This window comes from Poecilia latipinna, unplaced genomic scaffold (assembly GCF_001443285.1).
Source record: "Poecilia latipinna isolate Pla-1442-1.1 unplaced genomic scaffold, P_latipinna-1.0 Scaffold68, whole genome shotgun sequence".
In the NCBI taxonomy this organism is placed as follows: domain Eukaryota; kingdom Metazoa; phylum Chordata; class Actinopteri; order Cyprinodontiformes; family Poeciliidae; genus Poecilia; species Poecilia latipinna.
The window spans coordinates 388,021-400,021 of NW_015112684.1; the positions used below are offsets into that span (position 1 = coordinate 388,021).

General features: G+C 40.8%; 1 protein-coding gene across 2 annotated transcripts in view; it reads right to left on the reverse strand.

The window, feature by feature from the left end:
• numbl (NUMB like endocytic adaptor protein) overlaps positions 1-12,001 on the reverse strand; it is a 40,027-nt gene that overhangs the window by 2,160 nt on the left and 25,866 nt on the right. For both annotated transcript variants that reach the window (XM_015061150.1, XM_015061157.1), the window contains exons 2-7: positions 11,471-11,621; positions 8,960-9,034; positions 7,429-7,503; positions 4,146-4,286; positions 2,129-2,336; positions 1,720-1,989 (exon numbers count right to left, since the gene is read on the reverse strand). In XM_015061150.1, the coding sequence (XP_014916636.1) occupies positions 1,720-1,989; positions 2,129-2,336; positions 4,146-4,286; positions 7,429-7,503; positions 8,960-9,034; positions 11,471-11,621 (920 nt within the window). The remainder of the gene's footprint in view (positions 1-1,719; positions 1,990-2,128; positions 2,337-4,145; positions 4,287-7,428; positions 7,504-8,959; positions 9,035-11,470; positions 11,622-12,001) is intronic.

Below are 12,001 nucleotides of genomic sequence, written 5' to 3' on the forward strand. Positions count from 1 at the left end.
TATGATAAAGTGTGTGTGGATACGGCTTTCGGCACATTTAATCTTTTAAGACAATTGCATTCAGCCCACCTTAGTCAGTACATTGTAAAAGCACTTTTTTGCTGCTGAAAATTCTAACCCCAGTTTAAAATCGTTCACAGCCTCCAACAAGTTTCACTTCAGAATTACTTAGAGGATGTAATTTGACGCATGCATTTGCATGAACTGTATATTATTTGTGCTTCCATTCCTCACCTACAGAATGTGTTTAAACAGTGAGAATTGTACAGCTGCAGGCCCTGGATTACAATGGAGAATACCAATGGGTATTGGCATCATATCTACCTTTCAGGTTTTCTTTTTGCTTTGTTTTGCATAAACCAAGGTTATGTAAGTCTTCATCCTGCAGAGTTCAGAGGCTCCTTTACACTTCACATGTATAGGGGTGGAGTAAGAGTGCATGTTTGTTTTGTTATACCCCTGGCAATAGGAGGTTTCTGACTGGCTAGTTTAGTTAGCTGACTGACTGTACAGATCAATACTTGATATGTTTGGAGCGTCACAAGGGAGCAAATAAGCAATGTAATTGTCTTCTACCATTTTTTTTAAAAGTCAGTTTCTTTATGTTCAGCAGGTCACATGTTACTGATGTCAAGGTTAGGAGGAGACTCTACAGGTAGGCTTGGTAGAGCATTATTGCCTCGATGTTTTTATGAAACTGAATCAGACACAAATCTTTTGATTCCAACCAGCACATAAAAAGCAGATAAATATGAAAACTAAAAGTTCAAAGTTCCTATTTCTGAGGTGCCTTGAATGCTGCATGACACAAACAAACAAATAAGCCTCCACTCCACCGACTCAATAAAGGAGATATTTTATACAAAGTTACTCTTCAATTACACCAAAAAAGCTTACTTATGTATGCAATAATATAAACACTGAAATGTAACCTAACTGGACCAGCAACACAAATGTTAAAGAAATTTGTCATAAAAATTGTGAAATAAATCAACATAAAGTGAAACTTTATGTATGTAATCATATGAATATAATCCTCAGTTAATTTAAGATGGAAAGATCTTAATTAGATTATTGGTCAAATGTAACTAGTAAACCTGTAATTCCAATCAAGTTTCAATCTACACCAAATTCTGCAACTGAAACAAACAGCTGCATTGTAAATGGTCAAAGTTCCACACGGTCCAATATTTTGTCCGTAGTTATATTATATGCAAAACTGAATTCTTTGAGATGCAGAAAACTAGGAAGACCAAAATCCAATCAGTACATTTGTAAAATATTTTCACAAAATCCATTGGTTTTGCCAACCCGTCTAGATGAAATAACATTAAAATATTACTGAGCTGAAATGGATTCTCTGGCTTCGTCCCACAGTCCAAAAACATGGCTGTTCTTTTTGTCTCCATGTGTGTTTGTGCATGGTTGTTTGTCCTGTGTGTCTCTATGTTGCCCTATGATAGACTGGTGACCTGGCCAGGGTGTACTTCACTTCTCAACCAATGGCAGCTAAAGCTATAGACAACAGATGAGTATAATAATGTAATGATACAAGAAGCCTAAATCATGTAGCATTTTAAATATCTAAAAGATAGCCTAAAGAAAATCAGTTTTGAAGTGACAAATCTTCTGTTTCCAAGGTCACTGAGAATAGAATGTCAGTGGGTGTCTACGTTTGTCAACATTTGCAAGCCAATCTACAAAAATGTCCCAACTCACCAGGGTTCTTGGTCTCAAAGTCTGTTTTGCGCTGCAGAGTGGATGGCAGGTCATTGAGGCGAAGCGACAGCTGTCTCTTAAAGGGAGAGTTCTTCTGACTGAGAGCTGGAAATCCCCTGAACGAGCCTTGGCGAACCAGCTGTTCGATGGGTGCGTGGCGGCGAGGGATGGCGTGGGGCCCACCTGGTTCTGGACGCTCCATCTGGGACGCCGTCCCCTCGGGTGGAGAGGCCGAGCCAGGAGGGAGAGCTGGGACGGCAGAGGGCTGATCTGAAGGAAACAACGACTCAGTGATGTATGAGACTCAAACATGCATTCCTGCAATATTTTCCGAATAAGTACATTTGACAGGATTTTGAAGTGACTTTGAATTTATGGTGAGTGGTGAGGACTTGGAGTGGTCTGCTACCTTTCTTTTTATCCTGCATCTTCTCATCTCGCTCACTGCTGCTGCCCTGCTGGCTGGAGGATGAATTGATGCGGAAGGAACCCTCGCGCACAAAGGAGGTGCGACTGGCATCGAAAGAAGCCGTCACGCCACACTCCTTCTCTCTGCGCTGCTTTCTCTCCAGACAGGCAGCGAAGGCACAGCCGACTGCATGGCTCAGTCTCTCGCCCTGGTAGGAAACATTTGAAGAAAAAAAAAAAAAACATAGTACTGTGCATTAAGTCAAACGTTGTTTTGGAAGCTTTGTGGTTCATTCAGTCAACTCTGCAAACCAAAGTCATTAACTCTACGTCTTTTTCAGGAGAAGCTGCTTCCACCTGGCATCCCTTTGCAGATAAACTGTACATGTCAAGTTTTCTTATCAGTGTAATGTAATAAATTACGTCCTTTTAAGGGCTGCAGCACAGTGTGTGCTTTTGGAAATTTCTCTTAACATGAATTTGAGGTTAATTTCCTTAAGGCTCCTCCCAGATTAACGGGAAGAAACAGTTGCTTCTGTCAGGTCGTTGGTTAATCCTGCAGACCAGTGTTGCTCATTTAAACCTTGAGCTACAGCTTCACATATCCACATACATCCTTCAGAAAGAACATCAGCTGTATCCAAAGGTTTCTTTTTCCAACTTACTCAAGAGAAATATATATTTTAAGAGGAAAAAAGCCGACACATTATTTAAAAGTTGACAAAAAATATCTGAAATTTAAAAACAGGACATCAAACTTGATAATTTATTTATTATTGATTGTACCCTGAGAAATTGTAGGTGAAAACTAGTCTACAGGGCTAACTTTGCAATATTTTGAGGTGTACATTGTCGCTTTTGAAATGAATAAACAACAACAAACACGGGAACTGTTTCTGATTATTTAGTCTAATGAAGTATAAAACGTTTCTGTCTTGCTTCCAGAGCTTGACAGTTTGATTCGTCAGATAATACATAGCACTTATTTGTTTGTAATTAGCTTAGATGTAAAGGACCGGGTTGCATTCCCATTTGTGTCTAATTAAGGTAATTGGGATTAGGTTGTAAATCCTTCATGTTGTCAAACATGAACATGAATTAACGACATTTCAAAGAAACCAGTTCTATAGCATTTTCTCCACAAAAATGCCGGATATCTGTCGTCTCAGCAGCTTCGCCGTGCAGAAAGAAAGGAGACAGAAGAGACAGTTTATCTGAAGATGGATGGGTAGAGATATAAAACCAATATGTGATGGAATCAGAGACAGAGACAGATAACCACAAAGGCTTCTGGTTAATCCCGTCCCCTAATCCCGCAGGTCTGTGCTCTGTCCTTCTCTGTGCAGATTATTAATCCTCTCAAACAATTTAAAGCTCATAAAAAAACCCCCACAAAGAAACACAGATTCTCAAGAGATTTGAATTACGTAAGTCAGCATTGGCTTCATGCACTTTAAAAACAATCGTACTTTTAGATGTCGGCGCTACGGATGAATTGGGCGACTTTTCATAGCAACATTAAAGCATCCATCCTAAAATTCGTCTAATTTGCCCTTTAATATGACTTGATCAAAATATTGGAAAATAAACAATACAGTAAAAGAATAACCAAAAAGTCTTGGTAAATAAAATAGTTCTACTTTTCTAGCAGGGCTATTTTCTAGGCTAAATTTATACCCTAGTTATTTGTTTTTTAACCAGAACTGTATTTGTTAACACCAACTACAGATTCTCTAAAGTCCAGTTTGTGATTTACGAAAACTTTGATTTGTAAAATGAAAGCTGAATATACGTTTTCAAAAAGTATTGCTACAAATCCAATCTTGTGAACGCAATGTTGACACCTCATCACGTCAGCTTGACGCATCAATAAATCCTGAGTGTAGCCATCAATTTTCAACAGTGGTTACAAATATGATGTAGACTGGAGCAGCAATCTAAAATCAGTAGAATTTATATTTAAAGAAAAGTAAAGCAGGTTGGAAGAATTGCAGGTGTTTGACGCTGAGCAGCCTCACCGAGTCCTTCAGAGCCATGAAGCAGTGGCACATCCACCGTCTGGTGGTTCCATCTCTGCAGATGTAGGAGAAGGCCTTGTCGTAGTTCCGGTCGGGAGCGCAGAAGGAAACCTTCTCGATGGTCTGGTCCACAATGAGGTCCTGACAGAGGAAGTCAGAGGAAGACAGGAGAGAGAGGCGGCAGGAATCAGACGGGACGTTCCACAGTAAAAACCAGTCAGTAGGCACCGTTTCATTGGATTGTGTGAGGCCTGAAGAAGGAGAAAGAGAAAATCCTGGGCCAAACTTGCCCACTGACTGATCCCGATTACTTGACCTACTGCTTTAGGTCATTGCTTAACTCCATGAAGCTTCATCCTCTCTCATTGCAGAATATTTGCAAACCCGCTGATGACAGAAAAGACCACTAACCACCAACTAATGACACTGACCCTATGAATCTTTGGGTCATCTCCACTGCTTGCCCTTCTTTCTCTGAAAGGGTTATTCAGCTGCTTTCAGTCTACAGTCACTATAGATGAAACTAAGAGGGGGGCCCCTGTCTTTCTCTGTGTACATTAAGGGGCCCCCGGCTCAGCGCTTTGACTCGCACTCAAACGCAGAAAGAGAAAGAAAACAAGAGGCGAAGGGGAGAAGAAAGGGAGCAAGGTTCACACACTCATCCACACACTTCCTTCCTCTCTTTCAGAGTCGGCGAGAAAATAAGAAGGGTAGAGCACAAGGAGAGAGGGAGAGAGAGGGAAGGAAGACTGGAAAAGGGGAGAAAAGGAAGGAGGGATGTGGAGAGAAAGAAGTGGAAGAATAGGAGTCCATTCAATATGGGCCAATTAGTGAATCAAAGGGGATGCTGGTACCAAGGTGAAAGGCTGGGGAAAGACCAGTGTTTATGTGGTAGCATGTGTGTGTGTGTGTGTGTGTGTGTGTGTGTGTGTGTGTCTTTCTTCCTCAGCACACATCCAAAACAATCTGATGATGTTTTTTCTAAGAATTCATATTAGAAGAAGGAAAAAACTGATGTTTGGTTAGGAACAGCACTGCAGCCCATGACTCAGACTGTGTCATCGAGAAACAACTTTGTGATTGAAGCCCAACATTTTGCTGAACAAGCCGAAAAACATAACGATGTTTCTGTTTCTTTGTATTGATTCACTGGGAAGGTGCTGCAGAAGTGCTGCGTGTTGCACACATGCATAAACGAGCTTTTTAGATTTGTTTAGATGTAGGTTTTAAAAAAAATAGTTCAGACTGAGAAAAGATGAAGAAGAGATACTGAAAGGAGGAGGAGAGCATGAGTAGTGATTGCTACTGCACGTTTTTAATAAGACACATTAATTGGTAAGAATTTATCTGTCACTGAGTGAAGAATTACTGTCTGCTTCTATTTTCATTTGCACAAGAAGAGAATCTCCACATATTTACACTGCTAAAAGCTTTGAGCTGAAAGACACCATAAATCTAATATCGATTGACAAACATTATTCACATTTATGCATCAACATCTTTTGGTAACACTTTATGTGACGGGGTATGCATAAGACTGACATGACACTGTCGTAAACATGACATAACACCTGTCATGATGAGGAAGGGGTTTTCATGAATGTTTACGACTGTTGTCACGAAGTGACATTCTGTAAATAATGACACTTTTAATGCAAAGTGAACAATTTTAATGGACTTTCAATGCAAGTTTTAATGCATCCTTGAATTAAAAGTGTCATCTTTTTTACCGAATAATGCAAGGTTGATACTTTTAATGCACTTTTAATGCAAATTTGCATTAAAGGTGTAATTATTTATTGAATGACACTTCATAACAACAGTCGTAAACAGCTTTACAACTATGCAGTCCAAGTCCAAGTTGTCTATAGGTTCAGTCCACTCCAGTTTAATTCAGTTCACTACAGTTTAATTCAGTTCACTACAGTTTAATTCAAACTAATTACAACCCAACCCAACTACCTTTAGGTTAGATATATTAGTAAATGTCAGATTCCCTGTTGTTATGCAAGTTGACAGTTTCCATTAAATCAAGATAATCATAAGCTCCATTTGGAAATGACTGTGATCTAGTCGGCAGTAACTCTTACATACCGTTCCTTTAAATGGCTCAAGCAACTGAGGTGTTCAACATTAACATTATTCCGACACTTAGCCTGGACAGGAAGAGGGATATTATCAAAACAATGCAAAGTGTAAGAAGAAATATAGTCCCCATCTTTGAGGAAACAAGAGCTGAACTCCAGTGTCACAACATTTAATAGCCTCTGCAGACACACACCGAGAGCCAGATCAAGTTTAAAAGTGATATGCTATATGGCTGAAAAAGATAAAGGAGGAGGGAGACGGGAGCCAAAGGAGAAAAGTGTGATGAGGGAGAAGGGGAAGTGAGGCCAACGTGTGTGGTGTCCAAACAAAAATAGTAAAGCGAGGAAACAGAAGTGGCTTCAACAGGCTTTGTTTTTCCTTTCTCTGCTGCTCTTCATCCCGCTTAGCATTCAATAGAGCCGCAGCTATCTGTACTCACTGCTGGAGACCTGCCTCGCTACATAACACCCCCCACACGGGTGCTTGTGTGTCTGTGTGCTTCCTACCAGACATTTATGACACAAACTTTTACACAAACAATCGTTTGGGAAACTGAGGGAGGGTCCTTCTGAAAAATTAAACGATTTCAAGTTTTTATATATAAGAATCTGGAAAAAAAAAAGGGGGGGCGGGGGGGGCTGCAGTGGTACTTAAAGACACTTAAGTCAATAATTTGACCTAGAGTATGCCCAAGTATGTCTCTACCAGCACAGCTAAAAAAATAAATTTCAGTTCATCCTACTTTGCAAGACAGGTCAAACTGAGTCGTACTGCACTGCATTAGTGAACATCAATTTTCAAATTTTGCCATAGATTCTGGTCTAATCTCATTTTATGCCATTCCACTGTGGCTCTGGCTGGATTTAGGGTCATGGCTGTGCTCGAAGGTCAACCTTCACTCCAGTTTCATGTCTTCTGCAGCTTCTACAAGGTTTTCTGCAAGAATTGACTCCATCCGTCCATCTGACCTAATTCCCTGTCCCTGCTGAAGACACACATCAACTATGGGGAATGCACATTTAGGGTGACGTGCAGGGTTAATTTTCCACCAACATGTTTCATTAAGCATGAAGGACAATAACTTCACTTTTCATCTCATCTGGCACCTGAAGATGCAAAGAAGGAACGGGAGGAAACAAGAAGGATGGAACTAGCAGATTCAGGTCAGAGACGAAAGAAAGAAATGTCATCTTACCTTAGTTTTGTCATCAACCACCCTGAGTCCATCAGCTGAAACCCACAGTACTGCTTTTACCGTCTTTTTGCCACTCTGCAAGGGCAAAGAAGAGGCGAAAGAGAATTAATGAAAACTGAATTTGATGGAAGCTAATCTAAACGTTTCATACAGACACCAAATTATCACTACATCCTTAGGGTAGGTGAAGTGGTACAAATGTTTGAGCAGAGTAAAGACTGTTCCAGCTACTATTTTCCATAACCGGACATGCTTAAACAGCACAAATCATTGTATAAGAGCATGAAACATGCAAGCAAGAGATGGAGTGAGAGAAACTGTGCAAGTGAGGGATATGGTGATCTGGAGAACAGCATGGAGTCGGCTTTGAGACTCCGTTTCAACACAATCAGATTGATGCGAGCGAGGATGGGAAAGGAGAACATAGGCCAGCAATGAGAGAGCAGAAAATGGGAGGAGAGCTGAATGCAGAGGCGGAACGGAGAGTCAAAGGGAAAAGACGAATCAGAATGACTGAAAACAGAACATATGTGACTCCGTTTTCCACAATGTGCTCCTTTGAGTTCTTTGGTTACAGAAAAAAACCACGTATGGATTTTGAACAAAGTGACTCCTGTTGTACGCTGCCTTTCCACTATTGCTGTCTGACAGCGACCATTCTGTGTCACCATTTTCACACGCTCCCTGTTTGAGTCCAGCCTCCCAGGAGGGGGGTAAACTCAGTGTGTGTCATTGTGTGTGTGTGTGTGTGTGTGTGTGTGTGTGTGTGTGTGTGTGTGTGTGTGTGTGTGTGTGTGTGGGTGTGTGTGTGTGTGTGTGTGTGTGTGTGTTGTGTTACAGTTCACTTTCTGTTGTCTTTTCCAGCATCGGACTTTATAAAAGCAAACACAAATAAACGTGGACTCAGACCCACCGGGGAGAGTGAAAGCAGCATTGTAAAGTAAACAACAGTAAGGGAAAAATACTGGGCCAGGTTACGTCTCCAAGCTTCATGTGTGGTGTGCGCCTGTATTCAGCAGCCCTGAGCCAATACTTTGTAAAACCAGCTTTCACTGCAATTACAGCTGCAAGCCATTTTTTTTATTTTTTTTTTTTTGCAAGTTTCAACAAATTTGCAAAATAGCTCGAGTTCAGTTAGATTGTGTGAACAGCGGATAACTATTTTCAAATCTTACAATATATTCCTAATTGAATTTCCATCTGAACTTTGACCGTGCCATTCAGTCACACAAACATGATTCGATGTCAACTATTTCATTGCAGTTCTGGCACCTTTACTTTTCTTTTCTGCCTTCCACTTCACAAATATGCCCTACTTTGTGTCGATCTGTCGCTAAAAATCTCAATAAAACCCATTGAGGTTTGCTGTTATAAGAAAATTTGTAAAAGATGACTGGGTGGGAATACTTCGGGAAGGCGTATGAGCACCGGCAAACTCCTCAGGGGTGAACATGCAACTTTGTCTGCACGACAAACTGGAGCTGCAGAATAAATGTGCCAGGATGTGTTTTGAGTGTGAGAGCGTACTTACAACTTTCAGCTTTTTCACAGCTTCCTCACAAACATGCATTCCTCTCGACTCCTCCACCTCGACAAGCCCCAGGTACTGCAGCACAGACAGACAGAAAATTAACATCCTGAGAGGACGTCTACTGTTCCTGAGGACATTTCATCACATGAAGAAGCCGGGGTGACGGAAACACGTCAGAATAAAAATGAGTCAAAAAAAAAAAAAAGCTACTAAAACCTCATTACTTCCAATCAGTATTTTGGTAATTGCGCTGAAATTGTCACATGAGCAGCAAATCTGCATTCACTGTTGGGTTTCCAGATGTATGAGGGTCCTGATAATGAGGGCAGGAAGAGAGCGTGAGAGGGGAACTGAAGTCGGTTATAGCATGTATTCCTCTTTTGTTGTCTCTCCAGTTCTCTGCTCTGTGGTACACTCGGCGCCCATGGGGGCACAATTAAAGTTCTCACAGCTCTGCTAGAGTCAGAAGCCAAGTGTAAGAGGAAGACAGGTTTTAAAATATCTAAGGACAGGGTTTGAAGAAATCTGGTTGCTGAACTGAAGAAGCATGTGCTGAACAACATGCAGCCAAGTCGAGGAGTCTTTTGGGCAACTTCTCTGCTCTAGTTTTGTTGATTGCTTCCTGTCTTATTTTTGGCAAGTGATGAAAATTAGAAAGTTTAGTCACAAATCGATGCAGAAAATGTATGGATGATAACAGTCGAGCAGCACTTTCACCCTTTCCAATTGAAATTAATTTTAATTAAACCAAACGTCAATGTGCATCCAAGTTGTACATGTCGGAATGACCTCTGCAGAATCTTATAAAAGCTCAATAAGGTATTTCTGGTCCAACAGCAAACATATAGGATGGATGATGCTTCACATAAACCACATGCAAAAGTTAATTGAGTTCACCGGCTCCTGGGGAGGCATTAATAGTTCATGACTTGGGAATAAATTTAGAATCAGAGAAAGAAAAAGATGTCTGACGGAACATAAAAGATTATTGTGCTGCCAGCTTTATGCTGCAGTGCAAACCCTCCACATCTCATCATTCATTCAGGAAATTAAGCTCAGCTCAAACTTTGCTCTTCTCCTCTCCTATCTTGTCCAGTGTCTCCCTCTGTTTGCCATTTCCATTCCCAGGACGTGTCTTTGTCCCCTCTGTGTGCCTGTTTCATTCCCCCTGTCATTTCCTGTGGTCTCTGTAATCTGTAAAGCCACCTTGCTGTCACAGCTCCCGCTCTGCCCTCCATCTTTTTCTGTCACTATCTCTTCAGTCCGTCTACAAATCAGCTCTCATACGGCACACGCACGCTCTGAGGAAGGTCGGTCGTAAAATCTGCCCTTTAATAACGCTGCTGTTTGCTTCTGCTCCTATCGAGGTATTCACCTGCAGAGCTGAAGTACGAGGCTCTGTGTTACAACACAACACGTAATGTAAGTATGTGTGACAACGGCAAGCCTCACACAGAAGCAGTTTTATTGAAGCTTCAGCCAGCACAATGTTAGCCATTTTCAAATTCACATATATGTGTGTCATTTATAATGTAACAAAACCTCAAGCCCTTTTAAAGATTTGTTTTACATTTTATCGGAAGACACACTTTTATAATCTTCCTATTCATCTTTTCCAGCAATTCATACATTTAAGGTGTAGCTGAAAATGGAGAAGCTGGTACATTAAAATGTATGAATTAATCATACATTTTAAACCAAATTATGACTTGGTTATTCATCCAGCCATAAAATTTGCCATGGATCATTTAACCTATATTTTGGGTTTAAGCGCTGGATCTATTGCATCCATCTGCTGATGACTGGGGCTTTTAGTAGCTTTAAAAAAAAAGAAAAAAAAAAGATCTGCATTAAATATAAATCAATATCTGGATTTCTGCAGGCTTCACCTGCAGCCCTGAAACTATGATGATTCCCCCCAAAGGCACAATTAGAACAGAAAAGCCAAAAGACCCCTTATTAAAACAGCTAGCTTGCAGAAACCTGGAGCATGTCAATGCAATACATCCACTTTCTACACCTGTTTAATAATATTTAAGGTTGCTGCAGGTAGTTTGTGTCTATCAGCAGACAAAATACCAGAAACCCTATGGCTGCTGATAGGGTAAATCCTGGACAGGTAGTAAGTCCACCACAGGGCAACAAAGAGACATACGGTACAAACAACCAAACACACACTTATACATAAGGGGAACTTAATTTAACTAGCGAACCTAATTGTCATGTCTTTGGACAGTGGAAGAAGTATTCCAATTATGATTTGGTTATTCCTACAGGTTTAGGGTAATTCTTACATAGTATTAAAATTTGACACTTTAACATATTTTTTTGGGTTTGGATACTAACTCAGTTCTTGATCTATCAATATTTGAACTACATTTAAGACTCTGTGAACCCTATTTCTCATTTAAGTTAACGGCAAACTATCATATGATATATTCCATATTGTAGAAAAAAGGGATGTACAAAAACAAACACATGGAAATAAATTAAATATCTACCAACACCTACCCTAACAGCAAAGTTACATTTGCCCTTGCGTACAGCCTCCTCGTCCGCCTGCCACTGATGCGGTCTGCTGGCCTCTGGCACATAGGTGGGCTTCTTCCTCCTCAGACTCTGACGAAGCTTGTTCATCTCCGGGGTCACGTGCTCCCTGGAACTGCAGACACACAGAGCGCACACAGGATCAGCTGCACAGCACAGCGCTGGGTGGCAGTTGATTATCTCCACTTTGGAAGAGAAAACGGTCATCTGACTCGTTTTTATGACTAAAACAGACATTAAAAAGTGGGATGAGCTTCATTGATTAGCTTGAGCTCGTTATGGGTGTAACCTTCCCTAACGACGCAGTCAATAAATCAACAGCAAAACACTTTCCATCGTGTTGCTCTGTTCAGATCCAGAGACAGGCTGGAAAAGTCCCACGGGTGACACAGATGTAGGAGCTGGCTTTCATCTATCACAAAAAAAAAAAAAAAAAAAAAAAAACAAAAAAACCCGGGACAAAAAAAAAAACCCCCCCCACCCACACAACAGGAA